Consider the following 21,701-nt stretch of genomic DNA (forward strand, 5'->3'; position numbering starts at 1 on the left):
AATTTGCAAGATTCTGCATCAATTGGTATTTCGTCCAGTCAGTTTACATAGAATATAAGTATAATTAAATGCTTAGTCAAAGTTCCAATTTCAATTAAATAAAATATTCATTCAGGGTCACATTTTATGAGAAAATGTAAGAAACCTAGACTCATGCAGACAGAATTTCTTTTCAATCCCTCATTTTCATGAAACTTTGGCATAATTCTAATTCTGAGGTGAATATAAAGGCAAAAAGATAGCACTGCACGGCATTGACCCCGGAAGCCGTGGGGACACCCGAGGGACGTTAACATTGTAGGTTAGGGGAGGGACGGGTTTATATACATATCTACGATGGGGATATGATGCCGACATCGAACATGGGGACATTGTCCTTCTGTTCCTCACCCTTCCGCGGCCACTGCTAGCATAAGAATGCAGAGGAAAGGAATTCTGATTCATTCATAGCCAAACTTGAGAGATTATCGATAGATTTCTCCCAGAGGTTGGACAAACGTCACAATTTGCATTGAATCATTGATGAATGAACATGATCATCACCGTCTTCCTCTCGCCACGATTTTCTTGCTTTACACAAATTTATCTCGTTTCCTTTTTGCTGGACGGACTGACTACGAGATTCAGTCGGAGAGACTTGCCTCTTGATAGGGTATGCAGATAAACGAATCCATCGGAGAGTTCACTTCTTCCTCCAGAAATTTCTCAAATTTTACCCATTTCCACCGAGTTCACATTGAGAAAAAGAGAGCAAAGGGAAGAAAGCTGGTTGCAAATTGTGGAGCAGGATTCGGGGGAAAGATTTTTTTACTCCTCCGGAACAAATCACGTCTTTCCCCCAAATTTGAGCCATTGGTAAGATTGCGTTCTTATTTTCATATAAAATCTCATATTCAACTCGATACCGATGCTGACCGAATAATTTTTATAATTTGGTCTGTATTTAGAGCCAGAGATCGAGATTTTGCTAGAGGAGGAACTTCCGAGCAGACGTTGGCGTTCTGGGGGTCAACCAGACATTTCTCGGAGGACAGAAAGCGCTTGTCGCCGAAAGTAGACCGTCTTCAAGGGAACGGACGACTTCTTCCTCCTCACTCCGGCCAACCATGTGACGATGACCACGTGTCATCACCTTCAGCTAACAGCAGGTCATCAAAAGCTAAGCAATTCTTACCCCACGTTGGCACAAAGCTTGGTCGTGGAGAAGATGTTCCCATGCAAAATCTGCCTTCGTCCCTTCACCAACGCAACCAGTGCTCACTTCCACGCTCGCACCCACTTCAACCTCGACGAGCTGGAGCAGTCCTCACTTTTCCATGAAAAGTGCCCCCACTGCCAAAAAGCGTTCTTCATTCGTCAACACTTTACAGACCATCTCTTCGTCCACATGAGCTCGGAGGAGCGCGCAGAGGTGCGGCAGGGCTGGCGTCACGACTGCTACTTTTGCAAAAAACGATTCCCCACGCCAGCTCAACTCAGTCGTCATCTTCCGCGCCACACGAAGGAAAAGCTGGGCGGAAGGTGTCACCTTTGTCGAAAAACGTTCTGCTCCAAACACGCCCTGACCAGTCATCGTTTCCTCCACTTCAACGAAGCCGAAAAGGTCGCACTCGTGGAGCAGCGTGTAAGTCGAGTGTGCTTATTTTGCCACAAGATTTTCGCCAACAACCGCACTTATCATGAGCACCTGGTCTCCCACACGAAGGAGAAACCTTTCCCCTGCGACCAGTGTGGGGCGCTGTTCGGTTTAAAATATAACCTAAACAGGCACGCACGCATTCACAGCGCGGATCCGCGACCCTTCAAGTGCACCCAATGCGGTCAAGCCTTCACTCAAAAAGTAACTCTGAACAGGCACAAGACGACGGTGCACCGGAAGTTGAAGGACTTCGCTTGCCCCGAGTGCCCCAAGAAATTCGGGAGGAAGGGTGACATGGTGCGACATGTGAAGGGTGTCCATGTCAAAATCCGGCACCCTTGCCCCCACTGTGGTCACACATTTACGCAGAAAGGCTATCTTGCGACGCATTTGAAGAAGTTTCATCCCTCTGAGTAAAGTCCCCCAACTGACCCCTCATCAGATTGCGACATGTTTCCCATACTTTTTCAATTTTTTTATAACTTTTTCAGATTTCACTATTTACGACGCGATAAATATTCTTGTACGACTCATGAAAATGGCATAATTGAAGTATTAAGTTGTAAACATGACCCCATTTTTGTTACCTTTTTGACCATGACGATTTTTTGTAGTAAAGTCATTCTCTTTTGTATAAAACTCTGGTCGCGTCTTGCTCCCATTTTTCCATGTGCCGACTGCAACCTTTGGAACGCTGATGCAAATGTGACATCAGCATTTCAAAGGTCAAGGGATTCAAAATACATAGATGTAGTTTTCATAAGTATCTCGCCTCTCATGTGTGTCCAAACCATATTGTGTGCAGGAGGAGATCATGAAGGGGAAGAGAGGATAGGAATGAGGAGCACAGAATGATGCCTACGTCATCATGATCATCATGATCATGAGGGCGTAGTTTATACATATGTAGCATAAGTAAAGGTAATGATCAAGAAGGCGTGGCTTATGGTGATCACGTATATATAGAGTAAGCAGAGAGAGAAGAGAAAAAAAAGTGTAGTTTTAGATTCAGGATCAGCAGGTTAGTTTTAGTGATCATCAAGATCAAGTTCAAGGTTTTAGATTTTCGAAAACTTAATAATAAGTTCCCGTATAGATAATTAGTTAAAATATAAATTATAGCATTAGCTCTCCCACGTATTTATAATACGAGCATTTCTGTAAAGTCAATATTTTTCAGTCGGTATTGATGTAAATAAATTTATTCATTATTCTTGTAAAAAAATGAGTTTCTACTACAAATTTCTTGCACAACGTCACAAAGAAAAGGGGCATCCGCGAAAGTGGATGTGAATCAGGACACGCAATCCCATAATCGAATAGGGAGCGTTACACGACATAAATGCACCGATGGAAGAGTGACGACATATTTATTTCAACGTGACGAGAAGATCGGTCACTTTGGGCATCACACTTAAATTTCGGAGGGCTCAGGTTAATGCGGGGTGCATATCGAAAGGGACGAATTTATGAACAAACAATTCTGCAGGAAATCTCAGTTTGCATACTAATTTTGATCCGCAGGCCTCAATAATTGATGAATGCTGCTCGTTCTCATTCTTTTTGGGAGCGTTCCATCGAGAAATGTAAAACTCCACCATACTTTTCATATCGGTGGAAACTTTGGGTTTAGTTGAGGAAATTATGAATTGTTTCTGTTAAATGGAAATAAAACGTAACTTCAGCCGGAGGAGGACGAGAACAAATCGAGCATCATAACTAAACGAGACGTATTTTCATGCATATTTCTTCCAGTGTCATACATGCATAGATACACAAGAAATCAACCATTGAGCATACAGATAAAAGGTTGGCGACAAATACCTACACTAAATTTCCGAAATTCCGCATGCATTTCCGGTGTAGGAGAATGCCACAAGTAATTTAATGATTGATCAAAGTGCTCATTTTCATTCCATTAAATTAAATGTGCATGCGTATAATAACATTGTACAAGAAAAGTTAAATCCAGACTCGATCGTATGCAGAATTCCTTTTGTTGATCTTTCCCCCCAGGGTTTCGTTTCTTGCGGGTTTGTCACGTGCACTTCTTGGACTTCGAAGAAAGCCACGCAAGAAATGCGAGGGGCAAGAAACTGGGGGAAAGTGCAAGAAATATGCGTCGTATGCAGTATTTATTTATAGAGCCGGGGTTTGGTTACTGTATTTCTTGCAGGTCAAAATATTTGCCCGGACAAAAATAACGTTCTCCCCTTATTTATTGCAAATGGTTACTTGCATAGAGCAGCATCAGAGAAAAGCAAGTCCGATTCATACCCAAATTTGCGAGATTCTGGGCGCATGCATGCATATTTCTTCAGAGGTGGACAAGCGTCTCAATTTGCATTGAATAACAAATAAATGATCAAACCATCACCAACGTCTTTCCCGTCTCATGATTTTCTTGCGTAGTTCTCCGTACATAAATTATTCTGCATTTTGTAACCTTTTTAGTACGTCTGGCTACAGGAGACGTGGCTGTTGCTGGGATATGCAGATAAGCGAAGCCATGTCTCCCTCCGAAGGAGTCAGAGACCAACAAACTTCCCATTAAACAAGAGCTCACTCCCTCCAGAAATTTCAATAATTTTAAACATTTGCAAATTTCCACCAAGTCTACATTGAAAAAGATAGAGAAGAACGACACAAGGAAATAAAGTTGGACGAGCTGAACGTCTGTTGAAAATTGTCAAGTTCTAAAAAGGATTCAAAAGATTTTTTTTACTCCGGAACACCCTCACCTCACGCGAAATTTGAAGAACGAGTCGTTGGTAAGAGTGCATTCCGAATTTTCATGCAAAATCTTTTGCTTATGTTAACAAGTTGACGCAATAATATTTTGTACAGAGATTTTTGCTAGCGGGGATACTTCCGAGACTTTGCCCTTGGACGGGATAGAGGTCAACCAGAAATTGGTCACACGACAGAAATCGCTCGCCCCCAAAAAAGGATAAAGTGAACAAAGAGGACCAATCTCAAGAGAATGGACGACTTTCACCTCCTCCTCACCCTGTCCAACCAGCACGTGACGATAACCACGTGCCCTCACCTTCAGCCAGCAGCAGGTCATCAAACGCCAAGAAATTACCACAACTTATTCGCACTGAGAAAGTCTTGAGAAAGTCCCATGCAAAATCTGCCTTCGTCCATTCACCAACGCAACCAGTGCTCGCCTCCACGCCCGCATCCACCTCAACGCGGCCGACCTGGAGCGGTCCTCACTTTTCCATGCAAAGTGCCCCCACTGCGAAAAAGCATTCTTCATTCGTCGCGACTTTGTCGACCACGTGAATGGCCACGAAGGTCGCAAGAACCACGCCTGCCCCACCTGCAAAGAGAAGTTCACCCAAAAAGCAAACTTGACCCAGCATCTCTTCGTCCACCTGAGCCGCGAGGAGCGCGCGGAGGTGGCGCAGGGCTGGCGACACGTCTGCTACTTCTGCAGCAGACGAGTCAAAGCTCCGTCTCAACTCAGTTGTCATGTTGTCGTCCACACGAGGGAAAAGTTGGGGGGGGGAGGTGTCCCACTTGTCGATAAAGTTTCTCCTCCGAACGGGCCCTGACCCGTCATCGTTTCCTCCACCTCTCCGACGACGAGAAAATTACACTCGTGAAGCAACGTGTAAGTCGAGTCTGCTTATTTTGCCGCAAGATATTCGCCAACAATGACAGGTATCACATTCACCTGGGGACGCACACGAAGGAAAAACCCTTTCGCTGCGACAAATGTGGGAAGCTGTTCAGTCGTAATTATGACTTAACCTCTTGGCTACCAATTACACACATTTGTGTAACAATTTTTTTACCGTTGGCTACCAATTACACACATTTGTGTAACTTAGTTACAAATCTCGATATTCCGTTGGCTACCAATTACACAAATACGTGCAATGAAAAATTCTACGACTTCGGCTGGAAATTTTCTGTTTTTTGCGAAAATATTGTAATTATTTGCATCTGTGACTGTAATTCAACGTGAATCCTTGTCGAATTTCGTCGTCAAATATGTCTGGAATACTTGTCTCGAATCAAGGAACAGTGGAGGCGATCGACGTTGCAGATAATTGGGAACCAGAGTGGATGCGAAATGATGAGATGGAAGAAGGTAATGACCCCGAGGAGTACTTGCAGTTTGAAGAGATTACTTCTGATGATGAAGAACCTGTTGCTTCCCGAATAGTAAGATTACTTTGCAAATTGCATTACAAATTTTGGCCACTTTGTAATCATTCATTTTTTAAGGATGGAATCGAGTGGGAGGGAGATTCGGAATACTTTTTCCCGGAAACACCAAACTTTCTGGATCCAGTGACATTTGTTAGTGATGAGGATATCTCACCAGCCTCCACCCCCTTGTTCATACTTCAGAAAATTGTTACTCCTGATATTGTTGACGAAATTATCACCCAAACCAATTTATATGCTGATCAGAAGGCGATACCAAATTGGAAGAACGTTGGCGTCCCCGAATTATGGAGGTTTTTTGGCCTGAATATGTTGACTGGTGTTGTGCAGAAACCAAGTTTGAAGGATTATTGGACTCGAGATCCACTCACAGCCACTCCCTTCTTCAATGAAGTAATGAGTCGGAATAGGTGAATTTCTAGAAAAATCAAATCAAATAATACCGTGATGAATAAATTTGTATAATAAATGGCCCATGATAACTTCTCCAGATTCGAACAGATACTCAGAGGGCTACATTTTGTGGATTTAGAAGAACCAACGCTTGACACCAATGATCGTTTCCATAAAATGGGAACAATTCTACCGAATATTCTGAAGAATTTTAGGAAACTTGTAAATCCTGGGGAATTCCTGACATTGGATGAGGAGTTAATGCCATACAAAGGTGCTCTCAGCTTCAAGCAGTACAACCCCAAGAAAAGAGGGAGGTTTGGGGTCAAGTCCTTCTTCCTTATGGATTGTCAACACCGATTTGTCCTCGACATTTTACCATACCAGGGAAAATCGACCAGAATATCAAATCCTTCTTGGATAAAAATGTATGGATTTGGAGGCGCTGCTGTGCTTACCATGCTCGAGAAGGGATATTTAGGAAAATATCATCGCCTAGTCGTGGACAATTATTTCCAGTCTCCAGTTTTAGCTAAAACTTTATTGGAAAAAAAGACGTTTGTCCTTGGTACTGTCAGGAAAGACCGAAAATTCATGCCAAAATTTATCGACCATGTCACATCCCGTCCATCTCGTCTCAAGAAAGGAGAGGTCGAGACATTTTCTGACGGGGATTTGCTTTTAGAAAGGTAGTGACCACTTTTTCGCATATATTTTCGCATAGTGCTACATATTTATAACGTTTCAAGGTGGATGGATCGACGAGAAGTCTTGATGTTAAACACATTTATTCATCATCGCATGGAAGATTGCGAGTCTCAAAATCCCCGTAATGCCCAGGTCAAGCCAGCATCAGTCCTTGTTTACAACAAGAGCATGGGAGCCTTGGATGACATGGACAAGAGTATACGACCTTATCAAGCCCTCAGAAAAACCCTCAAATGGTATCGCAAGTTCGCCTTCCATCTTTTCGATATCTGTGTGTATAACTCTTGGGTCGTATATTGTCACATGAATTCTCGAAGAAGCACAGGATACAAACAGTATTTGTCAAATTTAATCAAAGAAATCATGTCCGCAAATGTCACGATAAGAAGTACGAAGGGACGTCCAGTATCTTTACCTCATCAACAAAGTTTCAACTCTCTTCAGCATTTCTCATCAACACTCCGAAACAATGCAGGAAAGAAAGTTCGTGGAAACTGTCACCTCTGTTGGAAAACTATGAATAAGTTGAGGAAAGCAACATCTTTTAGATGTGAAGCGTGCGGTGTTTGGCTATGTATTGATGGTGAAAATTCTTGTCATAAAAAATATCACATCACTGGAGCTGCAAACTCTCAAAGTTTACAGGTATTGATGGGCATTATACGAATGTTTGGATTCATTTTGATATCCATGTGCCTAGATTTAAGTATTATTTAATATCATGTTTCATCTTCCAGCGACCACAGTTTGAAAATCTGAATAGTCAGAATGTGGGATTAAGTCCATCTTAAATTTGTTCAAATATTAGTACGAAGAGTGAAAAATTATTGTGTCTTGGAGTGTTGTTTAGTAATCAAACTTTATTAGTGCCGTGTTTTATGTCGATGTACTTTTTGGTAATTTTGTTCGAATTTCTGTGATAATAGTTGTAACTTGCATCTATTTATGTGAAAAAATAAATCAAAAGTGCTTTGGATTAATTTGGGAGCCAACGGAATGTGTGTCGGAATTTTCTTTAAAAAATATGGTAGCCAAAGGTATGAAGGTATTTAATTAGTCGGTCTCCAACGGAAATTTCTCCAAAATTAAATTGGTAACTAGGAGGTTAAACATGCACGCGCGGATTCACAGCGCGGATCCGCGACCGTTCAAGTGCACCGAGTGCGATCAAGCCTTCACTCAAAAAGTAAATCTGGTCAGGCACGAGAAGACCGTTCACCGGAAGTTGAAGGACTTTGCCTGCCTCCAGTGCCCCAAGAAATTCGGGAGGAAGGGTGACATGGTGGAACATCTGAGGAGTATTCATGCCAAAATCCGGCACCCTTGCCCCCACTGCGGACACACGTTTACGCAGAAAGGCAGTCTTGGGAGACATTTGAAGAAGGTTCATCCCCACGGATAAATTCCTTCGTTTGTCGACTGACCCCTTGTCAAATTTCATGTAACGTATCAATACTTTAGATTTTTATATGTTCCCGATGTCACCATTTGTGACGAGATAATTATTCTCGTATGACTGATAACAATGGAATAATTGAATTAGTAAGATGTAAACATGACCCGATTTTTGTTACGTTTTGATTTTTATGTAGTAAAGTGATTCTATTTTATGTAAAACAATGTTCTCTGCTCGCTCCCATTTTTCCATGCGGCGACATAAATGCACCACACGAAATGACGACAACATATTTCACCGTGACGAGAGGATGGGTCAGTTTGTGCATCACATACAAATCATACAGGGCTCAGGTTGTGGTTTGCATATCTAAAAGGACCCAGATGAAAACATAATTCTGCAACAGCAGGTCTCAATTTGCAAATTATAAAAACCATTCAAAATATAAAACTCTAAAATTCCAGCTTAATTTTCATATCGGTGGAACTTCAGTTAGTTAAGAAAATCAGGCATTGTTTCTCTCCACCGGAAATAAATGAAAGTAAAAATGATCTCGCTGAAAGATATTTTTAGACTGATGGTGATTTTTATTAAACAACTTGGTTTTAAGGTTTTGACAGTACATAGGAGACATTCATACATATGTAATAATATGTGGTCAGAAGTGACCATACAAACTACGCAGAGTTATGCTCAAACGAAGTGTCCCTTCTAATGAGGCATAAAAACAAAAAGACCCTTTTAATCCCTTGTCCTGGGAAAAAGGTTGGAAAATGCTCAGCCCTCATAAAAGTCGACAAACTTAAAAATTGATAAATATGGAAAACTTTGTTAACATGCATATTTTAACATCCTCCCTCAATTTTTAAAGTTCAATATCGGCAGTTTCCACTGGATTTGCCCTAACCGAAATTACATTTGGCCGGCTTTTCAGAAAAAGGAAAACACAAAGAGTGGCTTGAGCAACTATTATTAGTATGCAAAGGGTTAAGATCCATTCCATTGTTGACCAGGCTGGTTCATTGCTTGTGTGGTAGTGGATTGACCCTCCTTCGTCAGTGGAACCATTGATCATCAGACTGGTCCAGTTGAAACTAGGCTGGAAGTGCCAATTGGCTTTCATCGTGAATAGTGGGTCGACTACCTCTTGGTGAACAAGGCTGGATTCAGTTCCTGAAAATTCAATATCATTTATTTTAAAATTAGCATTCATTGGAAGGATGAACACGCTAGCAGGGCATTGTTGCAGCTTCCTCTCAATGGTAATATTGGACCCAGGGCAGTAGATATGATATTGTCCATGGTGTAGTTTGATTTGTACAAAATCCCATGGTTCAGCAAGGTTCTTGTCATAACAGTGGTCTATGTCAAAGTGATTGGAGTTCTTTGTTTTCGCTGTTGGCGTGCATCCTCGAGTGGGCGAAACAATTAGGTCGGGGGTTGTAGGCTCCTTAACATTGATGGAGTATACGCAGTCATCTTTCGTAGAAAGGATGGCATTATGGGGTCCCTTGTACTTTAGAACGCAGGTTTCATTCTTCCTTTCAACTTTGAGATCGAAGGAGATGTCAGGGCGTGTGCACTTGGCTAGGTAAATTAATGATCCAACGAGCTGTCGATACGGAAGGGTCTCGTTTATTGTTGCGGCTGGGACGAGTTCTCCTGCATGAGGTTGCATCGGCACGTCGGGTTGCACTCCAGCATATTGTACTTTTCAAGCAGGTTACGGATGTAAAAAGGTTGTGACAAAAGTAAACCATCATTTCCATCTCTGATTATTTGCATCCCAACATAGGCTGTGGGCTCCATTATCGTTATTTCAAAGTAGGATTTGATTGCATTGATGATCTTCTGCACGGCATTTTTATCTTTTCCAATGACCAGTGAATCATCCACCCATAAGCTGAGATAAGTGATTATTGCATCAACATCTCCAACAAATATACAGGGATCGCAGTAACATGGGTGCAAGTCGAATTTCTCGAGAAATTCGGTGAATGTTTCATTCCAGGTTCTTCCAGCCTGTTTCAATCCATATAAAGCCTTGATCAGGAGGCACACGATGGAGTCATCTCCATTGTGGAAACCCTCAGGTTGTGACATGTATATGGTCTCCTTTAGAATCCCGTAGAGATAGGCTGTCTGGACATCCAGCTGTGCGATATGCATTTTCTTTGCTGCAGCTATACTTAGTAGAAGTCTTATGGACTCGTACCGAGATACGGCGGAGAATGTCTCAAAATAGTCGACGCCTTCTTTCTGTCTATGCCCTCGTATGACAAGCCGGGCTTTAAATCGATCGATTGTTCCATCCATTTTACGTTTAAGGTTGTATACCCATTTACTGTCAAGCAATCTTGCATTGGCTGGCCTCTTCACGTATTTCCAAGTCCCATTTTTCTTATGACTTTCAATCTCATCTTGCATTGCCTTTATCCATTCTTCCTTCTCTTTAGACTCAACGGCTTCTTTATAAGTTGAAGGTTCTTTGTCTGCATAAATGGCATGAGCTTGATATCTATCTGGTTTCTTAATTTTAGCTCTGTCTCTTAAATTGCGAGTGGTTCCTGATTTTTTACTTGTTTCAGGCAAGACAACACGTGTCGTCCCTTGCGATGGAATGCGAGCCGTGTAGTCTCCTTTTTCAGTTTTAACTTGGACTTCTAATTCGTCACCCATTTTCTCGTTGTCAGGTTGTACTGGCTGTGGGTCAACTTGATCAGGCTGTGGGTCCTCGGGATCGTATTTCTCCTCGTCCGTCCATTCTGCATCATCTTGTGCATCATCTTTTGCATCATCTTTTTCAGATTTGGATTCATCAGGTTCATCTCTTTCTTCTTTGCCATGTATCATTACTGTCGGTTCAAAAGCTTCTTCGTGGAAAGATACATTTCTTGCCTCAACCACTTGTCCGGACTCAGGGTCGTAAAGACGATATTTCTTGCTCTCTGATGCGTACCCACACAGGATAAGTCGCTCTCCCTTTGCTCCCCAGACCGTCCTTTTCTGGGCTGGTATATGTGCAAATGCTACGCTACCAAAGACTCTCAAATGACGGAGTGAAGGTTTCTTGCCAAATATTGCTTCAAATGCGGTTATATTTGGACTTTGCTTGTCCAGTATTCGGTTGTGGACGTAGACGGTGGTGGCAACGGCTTCAGCCCATAAAGATTCGGGTAATTTAGCTGCCAGCAGAATAGTTCGAGCACAGTCTTTTAAAGTTCTTATTTCACGTTCGGACCTCCCATTCATTTCTGGATTGTAGCTGACGGTTGTTTCATGAATTATTCCCCGGTCTCTGAAGTATGATGCCAAAGTAGAATTACAGAATTCTCCACCATTGTCTGAACGGCATATCTTGACCTTTCTTCCTGTTTGATTTTCCATAAATTCAATGTAGCATTTGATACGATCCTTGGCTTCGTCTTTGCTCTTGAGAAAATATACAGTGCGGAAGCCAGTAGCATCGTCTTTCAAGAGTAAGAAATATTGAGCTCCTCCCAGGGATGCAACAGGCATTTTTCCGGCTAAGTCCATATGGACCATTTCTCCTGGTTTTATCGTTGCATTTCTTGTTGCGGCTGGAAATGGCTTTCGAGATTGCTTCCCAATCTCACAGTCTTCACACATAATTTTATGTGACACGGCCTCCAGGTCAATTCCACGAACTGCGTCTTTCTTGATGGAGTCCACCACATAGTTCATATTAATGTGTGTCAAGCGTTGATGCCATAGTTTAGCATTAGTCACGGGATGCATGTATGCAGCAATAATTTGTGAAGTGGGGCGAAACTTCATGACGTACATATCATTCTTGAACTCGGCAATTGGCCCCTTAAACCGTCCATCCTGATAAATGTTGCTCCATTCTTGTCACGGACGATGGAGTACCCTTTCTTAGCCATTGATCCCTCAGAAAAAAGGTTGACAGCCCCTTGTACGTACAACACGTTATCTATGGTACATTCCTCCCATATGCCGTTGATGTAAGCGTCAAGTGTCACTGTCCCTTTTCCTAGTGCTTGTGTAGCCCTTTTGTCCGTTAGGAAGACTGACTTGGGAGTGTCAAACTCTTCATATCTTGTAAACCATGCCTTATCTCCACAGACATGCTGGTTAGCTCCAGAATCGCTTAGCCACACTTGTTCAGTCACGGGTGCTTGCATGGGGGTTTGTATTGCATTTAGCATGAACGCTTTCCCAGGGCTTTTATTGGCTTGTGCGGGATTATCTGAAGGTTTATTGCTCTGATTTTGTGGATTACTCCTGCATTCCCTTTTCCAGTGGCCCTTTTTCCCACACCCATGGCAGGTTGTTGCCTTTTTCAACTCTTCAATGCTCTGTTTCTTCTTGCCTTTCTTCTGGTCATGGGTCAAGAATGCCTTTGCTGCATCTTGATTGGTTGCTGCTGGTTTGGATTCCTTCCTCTCCAACTCCTCCTTCTTCAGACGGGCAAGTAGCATTATCATGCTCTGGTCCTTATCCGGAACGCTGTCCCATGCCTTTTTGAAGGCATTATACTCCTCGTCGGGGAGACTTGAGACAATCTTTGTGACAATGGATGCTTCAGGCATGACGACTCCCATTTCATTTAGTCTTCTGCCCAGCTCTTCCACCTCTGCAAATGCTTCAATCAATGACTGACTCTTGCCAATTTTGTAATTGAAGAATCTAGCCATGGTATGTTGCTTGTTAAGCGAGCTTGAATCTGAATTGATGCTTTTCAGCTTGTCAAACATTGCTTTTGATGTAGCGCAGTCATAAATATGATTTGTTTGAGTGGCACTGAGAGTGGGGACAATGATGGATTGTGCTTGTATATCCTTCTTATCCCATGCTGGCTGTTGTGCTTCATCTGCAGGTCGTTGGGTAGTGCCGTTGACCACTTCCCACAGGTCATGTGACTTGAGAAGTAAAGTTATCTGAAGTCTCCACCTCGCGTAATTGGTGTCGTCTAGCTTGACAATGTGCGTAACATCTATTCTTTTGATTGTTGATGTCATCTTGTCGTTGTGGAGTAGGGAAAGCAGAAGCGAAAAACAGAAATAGACTTGTTACCTTCTCTTTGCCTAATAAAGAGCAGTAGAATCGAAAAAGGTCGAGATTTGGTAGACGGGAACTCAGGATTTGGGTAGAGTGGTCGTCCTCAATAAAACTCGTCCTCGGGCGGAAGGTTCAGCTTCGGGTAGAGTCAAAGGGTTGATGTCTCTTGTCCAAACAATGGTCCAATTCACGGCACACTTTTACAGGCTTACTCCGTCCAGACTGGCACTGGGCAGTGGAGACTTACTGCTATTATTAACTGATGAATTGACCTTTTCACTTCACAACAATAACACTGATCGACTTCAGTTTATCAAGTGTTGAACAGGAAACAGTTCTTCTCGTTGTGAGACTTTAACAGACTCTGAGACTGGGGCACTTTTGAGACACTCAATGAGGCAGGTTGAGACCAACAATATGAATCATACAAACTAACGGCTTTGCTACCATGAAAGTAAAAATGATCTCGCTGGAAGATATTTTTAGACTGATGGTGATTTTTATTAAACAACTTGGTTTTAAGGTTTCGACAGTACATAGGAGACATTCATACATATGTAATAATATGTGGTCAGAAGTGACCATACAAACTACGCAGAGTTATGCTCAAACGAAGTGTCCCTTCTAATGAGGCATAAAAAACAAAAGGACCCTTTTAATCCCTTGTCCTGGGACAAAGGTTGGAAAATGCTCAGCCCTCATAAAAGTCGACAAACTTAAAAATTGATAAATATGGAAAACTTTGTTAACATGCATATTTTAACAATAAAACCATGCTTCAGCCAGAGGATGAAAGCAAATCTAGCCACGTAAATAAACGAGACAGATTTTGCATACATATATTTCTTCCAAATATTAGTAAGATGCATAATAAATCAAAAATTGCGCATCAGCTAAAAAGAAATCTACCCAATTTGCCAGATTCTGCATCCATATTTCGTCCAGGAGTGGTCAGTTTACACCGCATTAATTAAATGCTTAATCAAAGTTCCCATTTCGATTAAATAAAATATTCATATGGGTCTCATTTTATGAGAAAAAGTAAGAAGCCCAAACTCATACAGAATTCTTTCTCTTGAGCGTTCCTTAGGTTCGTAAACTTCGTAACGCTGGCTAAACATACTGGCAAGCGTTACGAAGTTTAGGAACAGCGCCTTATCAATTTCCGTTTCAATCCTTCATTCCCTTTAATGAAGGATTGAAACATAATTCTAATTCTGTTATATTCTCAGATCCTTTATCAGAATAAAAAGATTGCAGAAGCATACAGCGGCCGCGGAAGCCGTGGGGATATGTGGGGACATTAACATTATAGAATAGGGGCGGGACGGATTTATATAAGATGATTCGGACATCGAACAACCGTGGGGACATTGTCCCTCTGGTTGTCCCCTCACCATTCCGCGGCCACTGCTAGCATAAGAATGAATGAAAGGAATTCTGATTCATAGCCAAACTTGAGGGATGCATGGTGGAGGCACGCAGATTTCTTCCAGAGGTGGAAAATCGTCTCAATTTGCATGGAATAACTAATCAATTTGCATCATCTGCACCGGCGTATTCACGATTTTCTTACTTCCACACAAATTATTCTGCATTTTGTACCTTTTTGGTTGACTACATACGAGGTTTTATTCTTGGCTTTTGGTGCGATATGTAGATGAGCGAAGCCATCCCTCCATCCAAAGGAGACAGAGATCGACAAGCTCCCCACCTAACAAGAGCTCATTTATTCCTCCTGAAATTTCCTCAAATTTTAAACATTTCCACCCAGCTCACATTTAGAAAAATAGAGCAGAACGTCGCCAAAGTGAAGAAAGCTGGGCGTCATTTGAAAATTGTGAAGAAGCCTGAAACGCAGGATTCGATCGACGAGGGAAAGATTTGTTTTCTCCAAAACTGACCCTTCACGTCAAAAGTTTTAGAACGAATCGTTGGTAAGATTGCATTCTGAATTTGCATACAAAATCTGTCTTTCAACTCCAAAGGATGACGTAACACGGATAACAATTGTATGTATAGAGACAAGGTTCGAGGGTACTTCCGAGCAGTACGAGACGTTGCCCTTTGACGGCATGGAGGTCAACCAGAAAATGTGCAGAGGACAGCAAGTGCTCGTCCCCACAACGCCTCAAGAGAACGGACGACTTCCTCCACACTCCGTCCAAGCACAGCCAACACCACGTGACGATAACCACGTGCAGTCCCCTTCACCCAACTGCAGGCCATCAAAAGCCAAGAAATCAGCCCCAGTCCGCAAGAAGAAAATCTTCCCATGCAAAACATGCCTTCGTCCCTTCACTAACGCAACCAGTGCTCACCTACACGCCCGCACCCACCTCAACGTGGCCGAGTTGGAGAAGGCTTCAATTTTCCACGAGAAATGTCTCCACTGCGAAAAAGTGTTCTTCAATCGTCGCGACTTTGACGACCACGTGGCAGCGCACGAAGGTCGCAAAAACCACGCCTGCCCCGTCTGCAAGCAGAAGTTCACCACGAAACCATCTTTCACCCGGCATCTCTTCGTCCACCTGAGCGGCGAGGAGCGCGCGGAAGTGCGGCAAGGGTGGCGACACGACTGCTACTTTTGCCAAAAACGATTCCAAGATCCATCTCATCTCGGTCGTCATCTGGTGACCCACACGAAGGAAAAGTTGGGCGGGAGGTGTCACCTTTGTCCAAAAACGTTCTCCTCCAAACACGCCCTGAACAGTCATCGTTTCCTCCACCTCAACGACGACGAGAAAATTGCACTCGTGCAGCAGCGTGTAAGTCGAGTGTGCTTATTCTGCCGCAAGATTTTCTCCAACAACCGCACTTATCAAGCTCACCTCGTCTCCCACACGAAGGAGAAACCCTTTCCCTGCGACCAGTGCGGGGAGCAGTTCAGTTTGAAAGGTAATTTAACCAAGCACGCGCGCATTCACAGCGCGGATCCGCGACCATTCCAGTGCACCGAATGCGATCAAGCCTTCACTCAAAAAGTACATCTCGTCGGGCACAAGAAGACCGTTCACCGGAAGATGAAGGACGTCACGTGCCTCCATTGCCCCCAGAAGTTCGGCACCAAGAGTCACATGATGCGGCATATGAGCAGCGTTCATGCCAAAACCCGACACCCTTGCCCCCACTGTGACCAGACATTTTCGAGGAAAGACCATCTAGGGACGCATTTGAAGAAGGTCCATCCTCCAGAATGAAGTCCTTCGTCCCCCAACTGAAATCTCGTCAAATTGCGACGTTTCCCATACTTTTTTCAGTTTTTTTAAAATTACTTTTCTCGGTTTCACTATTTATTGACACTTATTGATAACTATTCTCGTACGACTCATGAAAATGGCATAATTGAAGTATTAATTTATAAACATGACACAATTGTTGTTACCGTTTTGACCATGTCGATTTTGAAGTAGTCATTCTGTTTTATGTAAAAGTCTGCTCCCTGCTCGCTCCCATTTTTCCATGCGCCGACACAAATGCAAGGCTGGAACAGTGACGACGACATATTTCATCGTGACGAGAAGAAAGGTCACTTTGTGCATCACACTAAAATCGTGCAGGGCTCGCATTGTGATTTGGATTCGGACCAAAGTGAAGAGATAATTCTGCAGGAAATCTCAGTTTGCATACTAATTTTGATCCGCAGACATCAATAAGTGATGAATTGTCGTTCACTTTCTTATCGGGAGCGTTCCATCTACAAATGTATATCTTATCCGCAGCCAGCCGCATAAGTGAACGAGATGGATGTTGCATGCATATTTCTTCCAGTAATAGTGACATAAATACATACATAAATGCATATGAAATCAAGCATTGAGCATAAGGATGAAAGGTTTACAACAAATATACTAAATTTCCGAGATTCCGCATGCATTTTCCGTGCAGGAGTGGTCAATTTACGTGCCCCAAGTAATCTAATGATTGACCAAGGTGCTCATTTCCATTTAATTAAAATGTATGCGTATAATAACATTGTATGTACAAGAAAAGTTAAGAAATCCAGACTCGGTCGTAGGTATGCAGAATTCCTTTTGTTAATTATTCCTCCAAGTGTTTCGTTTCTTGCGGGTTTGTCATCTACGTTTTATTTGCACTGAAAAACAAGCAACGCAAGAAATTCGAGGTGTAAGAAAGTGCAATAAATATGCGCCATCCAGCCAAGCGCCGTATGAAGTATTTATGGAGCCGGGGTGTGATTACTGTATTTCTTGCAGGTCAAAATATTCACCTGCGGGAAGAAGTTCGGGGGGAAGGGGACCATGGAGGAACACGTGAAGGGTGTCCATGCCAAAATCCGGCACCCCTGCCCCCACCTCTGCGGGAAGACGTACACGACCAAGTCAGAAGTTAACAAACATGTCAGTTCACCCACCTCCTGGCAAACAACAGGACACCTGTTGACGATAGGTTTTAGCTAGTTTTACATTTTCCTCATTTCATTTCACCATGGGCAAATATTAATGGTGACCCTAAGTGACTGAATGGGATACCCTAAGAACTAAACCCTACGGTGGACTGAATGGCCTTCCCTAACTTGCCAATAACCATCCTTATTTATCTTAAACTTTACCCTAATTTCCCAATATATTTTATTTAGCTAAATTATACACGCTAAATAAAAATAAATACAATTTACTCAAAGTTGAGTAAAAAAGAGGATGACACTACCAGAAGTTAAAAATAACCAACTTTGTGCAAAATTTACCCACCCGTTGGACATTTTACATACATAACTTTGGACAAATTTTGCACAATGATTGGATAAATTATACCTTTTGGTTGTGTCATCCACTGTTTTTTTTACTCAAACTTGAGTAAATTTTACTTATTTTTATTTAGAGTGTATGTAATCCGTTCGCACAGACTAAAGCACAAGAATCAAATTAGTTGATTTCTCTATGTAATTGCCAAATATTTAGAAAACAGCATGTTTGTGAGCATTTAACCAGACTAGCATACATCTACAGACATTTTAATATCTCTGATACTTGCAAAAATGTACCTCTTAGGTTAAAACGTGGACCAGGGAGCCCAAAGAAATGCAAGCGAGCTCTTGTTGTTGAATTTTTTATTAATTTAAGAATATATTCTGAGAAATGGTCTTAATAAATGATAATCGAGATGTAATTACCTAAGAAATGATGTAAATCGACGATTTTTAACTATCAGAACTTTAGGGTCGAGATTCAGTTTGAGTTATTAGCTATTTTTTCGACGTGTTAGGGTAGGCCATTCAGTCCACCGTAGGGTTTAGTTCTTAGGGTATCCCATTCAGTCACTTAGGGTCGCCATTAAATGCGACCCTTTCACCATTTGTGACGAGATATTTATTCCGATAAGTATGGCGTATGTAGATAATTCAAGTATTAAGTTGTTTATAACTTATAAAAAATCGTGTCTTATAAATTATGAGACACGATTTTTGTTACCGTTTTGACCATGACGATCTTAATTATGCAGTAAAGTGATTCTCTTTTGATATAAAAGTCTGCTCGCGTCTGGCTCATATTTTTCCACCTGTCGACATAAATGCATCACTGGAAGAGTGACGACGACATATTTCATCGTGACGAGAAGAAATGTCACTTTGTTCATCACACTTAAATCATGCAAAGGGCTCATATTTCGGGTTGCATATCGAAACGGACCAAGGGGAACAAATAATTATGCAAGAAATCTCAGTTTGCATACTAATTTTGATACGCAGCCCGCAATAACTGATGAATTGTCGTTCACTTTCTTATCGGGAGCATTCCATCCAGAAATATGAAAGTCTAAAATTCCACCATACTTTTCATAGCGGCAGAAACTTTGGGCTTAGTTGAGGAAATTATGAATTGTTTTTGTCCAAAGGAAATAAAACGTAACTTCAGGCTGAGGAGGATGAGAACAAATCTAGCATCATAACTAAACGAGCCATATTTTCATGCATATTTCTTCCCGTGGCATACATGCATAGATACACAAGAAATCAAGCATTGAGCATACAGATAAAAGGTTGGCGACAAATACCTATACTAAATTTCCGAGATTCCGTATGCATTTCCGGTGTAGGAGAATGCCACAAGTAATTTAATGATTGATCAAAGTGCTCATTTCCATTAAATTAAATGTGCATGCGTATAATAACATTGTATTAGAAAAGTTAAGAAGTCTTGACTCGATCGTATGCTGAATTCCTTGTATTGATCTTTCCTCCAACTGTTCTATTTACGGCAGCGGGGCGTAGTTTCTTGGACCTTGCATTTCTCCCATGTCAAAATATTCCCCTGCACGAAACCACTTTCTCCCCGTTATTTCTCCCACCAAGTGGTTACTTGCACAGAGCAGCAATAGCATAAGAAAAGAGGAAAGCAAGTCTGATTCACAACCAAATTTACGAGATTCTGTATGCATATTTCTTCAGAAGTTGACACGCGTCTTAATTTGCGTTGAATAACTAATCAATGATCAATAAGCACCATCACCAACGTGTTGTTGCTTGTCCCATGAATTTCTTGCTTATTTAGTTCTCCATATTTACATAACTTATTCTGCATTTTGTTACCTTTTTGGTACGTCTGGCTATACGAGGCTTGGCTGTCGGTGGGATACGCAGATCAGCGAAGCCATCTCTCAGTCAGAGACCAACAAGCTCCTCGGAAAACAAGAGCTCACTTCTTCCTCCAGAAATTTCTATAATTTTAAACATCTCCAAATTTACGCCGAGCTCACATTCAGAAAAGAAGAGCAGAACGCTCCAAGTTAAGAAAGCTGGAGGAATTGAACATCGCTTGAATAAAGCAGGATTCCAAGAAGAAAAGATTTTCCTCCCGAACTGACTGCATCCCGAACACACGCCAAATTTTAAGAAGGAGTCGTCTTTGGTAAGATTGCATTAGGAACTTTCATGTAAAATCTGTTCATCAACACCAAATGTTGACGTCATGATGTTGTGTGCAGAGAACGGGTTGATAGCGGGGATACTTCCGACATGTTGCCGTTGAACGGGATGCAGGTCAGCCAGAAAATGAGCAAAGGCCAGAAATCGCTCGTCCCCACAACCCAGAAAGGGGACCGTTTTCAAAAGAAAGGACAACTTCCTCCTCAGAAGACTAACTCCGTCCAAGTAGCATGTGCCAATAACCACGAGCAGTCACCCTCAGCCAACAGCAGATCATCAAACGCCAAGAAATTACCACAACTTATTGGCAATAAGAAAATCTTCCCATGCAAAATCTGCCTTCGTCCATTCACCTGCAAAACCAGTGCTGCTCACCACGCCCGCACCCACTTCAACCCCCACGAGCTGGAGCGGACCTCACTTTTCCATGAGAAATGCCCCCACTGCGCAAAAGTGTTCTTCATGCGTCACCACTTAACCGACCATCTCTTCGTCCACATGAGCGGAGAGGAGCGCGCGGAGGTGCGTCAGGGCTGGCGACACGTCTGCTACTTTTGCACAAAACGATTCCAAAGCCCATCCGATCTTAGTCGTCATCTTCTGACCCACACCAAGGAAAAGATTGGCGGCAGGTGTCCCACTTGTCGAAAAACGTTCTCCTCCAAAGAAACCCTGACCCAGCATCGTTTCCTCCACCTCAGCCAAGACGAGAAGGTCGCCCTCGTGGAGCAGCGTGTAAGTCGCGTCAGCTTATTTTGCCACAAAATTTTCCCCAATAACCGCACTTATCATGAGCACCTGGTCACCCACACGAAGGAGAAACCCTTTCCCTGCGACCAGTGCGTGGAGCAGGTCAGTTTGAAGAGTAACTTAAACAAGCACGCGCGCATTCACAGCGCGGATCCGCGACCCTTCAAGTGCACTGAATGCGATCAAGCCTTGACTACAAAAGACTCCCTTGTAGTCCACAAGAAGACGGTTCACCGGAATGTGAAGGACTTCGCGTGCCACCAGTGCGGCAATAAGTTCGGCACGAAGAGTCACATGGTGCGACATCTGAGCAGTATTCATGCCAAAATCCGGCTCCCTTGCCCCCACTGCGGTCACACATTCACGCAGAAATCCAGTCTTGTGAGGCTCAGGAAGCTTCACCCCTCCGAATAATAAAGTTCTTCGTCCCCCTACTGACCCCTCATCAAATTGCGACATGTTTCCCATACTTTTTCAATGATTTTTATAACTTTTCCGGTTTCGCTATTTACGACACGATAAATATTCTTATACGATTCATAAAAATGGCATTATTGAAGTATCAAGTTGTAAACATGACCTAATTTTTGTTACCGTTTTGACCATGATGATTTTTATGTAGTAAAGTCATTATCTTTTAGTATAAAACTCTGTTCGCGTCTCGCTCCCATTTTTCCATGCGTCGACATAAATGCAACGCT

At 42.5% G+C, this 21,701-nt stretch overlaps 5 protein-coding genes across 5 annotated transcripts; all 5 read left to right on the forward strand.

Moving 5' to 3' along the window:
* The first annotated feature begins 409 nt into the window (after positions 1-409).
* LOC110861780 (gastrula zinc finger protein XlCGF7.1-like) lies at positions 410-2,278 on the forward strand. The gene is made up of 2 exons (XM_022110908.2): positions 410-855; positions 948-2,278. The coding sequence occupies exon 2, from the start codon at positions 1,115-1,117 to the stop codon at positions 2,054-2,056; it is 942 nt and encodes a 313-aa protein (XP_021966600.1). The 5' UTR covers positions 410-855; positions 948-1,114; the 3' UTR covers positions 2,057-2,278.
* Positions 2,279-5,644: 3,366 nt separating this feature from the next.
* LOC110861748 (piggyBac transposable element-derived protein 4) lies at positions 5,645-7,716 on the forward strand. Its single transcript, XM_022110870.1, has 5 exons — positions 5,645-5,818; positions 5,882-6,234; positions 6,316-6,906; positions 6,967-7,570; positions 7,663-7,716. Exons 1-5 carry the CDS (start codon positions 5,645-5,647, stop codon positions 7,714-7,716), a joined length of 1,776 nt encoding a protein of 591 aa, XP_021966562.1.
* A 283-nt stretch (positions 7,717-7,999) lies between these two features.
* On the forward strand, positions 8,000-10,616 carry LOC118433238 (gastrula zinc finger protein XlCGF8.2DB-like). Its single transcript, XM_035844950.1, has 2 exons — positions 8,000-8,322; positions 9,877-10,616. Exons 1-2 carry the CDS (start codon positions 8,037-8,039, stop codon positions 10,065-10,067), a joined length of 477 nt encoding a protein of 158 aa, XP_035700843.1. The 5' UTR covers positions 8,000-8,036; the 3' UTR covers positions 10,068-10,616.
* Positions 10,617-14,992: 4,376 nt separating this feature from the next.
* LOC110861781 (gastrula zinc finger protein XlCGF8.2DB-like) lies at positions 14,993-17,389 on the forward strand. Its single transcript, XM_022110909.2, has 2 exons — positions 14,993-15,301; positions 15,387-17,389. The coding sequence occupies exon 2, from the start codon at positions 15,440-15,442 to the stop codon at positions 16,562-16,564; it is 1,125 nt and encodes a 374-aa protein (XP_021966601.1). The 5' UTR covers positions 14,993-15,301; positions 15,387-15,439; the 3' UTR covers positions 16,565-17,389.
* Positions 17,390-19,972: 2,583 nt separating this feature from the next.
* LOC110861782 (gastrula zinc finger protein XlCGF8.2DB) lies at positions 19,973-21,648 on the forward strand. Its single transcript, XM_022110910.2, has 2 exons — positions 19,973-20,233; positions 20,310-21,648. The coding sequence occupies exon 2, from the start codon at positions 20,341-20,343 to the stop codon at positions 21,412-21,414; it is 1,074 nt and encodes a 357-aa protein (XP_021966602.1). The 5' UTR covers positions 19,973-20,233; positions 20,310-20,340; the 3' UTR covers positions 21,415-21,648.
* The last annotated feature ends 53 nt before the right edge of the window (positions 21,649-21,701 follow it).

The sequence above is a fragment of the Folsomia candida genome, unplaced genomic scaffold (assembly GCF_002217175.1).
Source record: "Folsomia candida strain VU population unplaced genomic scaffold, ASM221717v1 Fcan01_Sc045, whole genome shotgun sequence".
NCBI lineage: Eukaryota > Metazoa > Arthropoda > Collembola > Entomobryomorpha > Isotomidae > Folsomia > Folsomia candida.

Coding starts and splice junctions, on each gene's coding strand:
- LOC110861780 (XM_022110908.2), top strand. CDS start 1,115: ATGACCACGTGTCATCACCTTCAGCTAACAGCAGGTCATCAAAAGCTA.
- LOC110861748 (XM_022110870.1), top strand. CDS start 5,645: ATGTCTGGAATACTTGTCTCGAATCAAGGAACAGTGGAGGCGATCGAC. Junction 6,235..6,315: donor GAAGTAATGAGTCGGAATAG/GTGAATTTCTAG, acceptor TAACTTCTCCAG/ATTCGAACAGATACTCAGAG. Junction 6,907..6,966: donor GGGGATTTGCTTTTAGAAAG/GTAGTGACCACT, acceptor TAACGTTTCAAG/GTGGATGGATCGACGAGAAG.
- LOC118433238 (XM_035844950.1), top strand. CDS start 8,037: ATGCACGCGCGGATTCACAGCGCGGATCCGCGACCGTTCAAGTGCACC. Junction 8,323..9,876: donor GAAGAAGGTTCATCCCCACG/GATAAATTCCTT, acceptor TTCAACTTTGAG/ATCGAAGGAGATGTCAGGGC.
- LOC110861781 (XM_022110909.2), top strand. CDS start 15,440: ATGGAGGTCAACCAGAAAATGTGCAGAGGACAGCAAGTGCTCGTCCCC.
- LOC110861782 (XM_022110910.2), top strand. CDS start 20,341: ATGTTGCCGTTGAACGGGATGCAGGTCAGCCAGAAAATGAGCAAAGGC.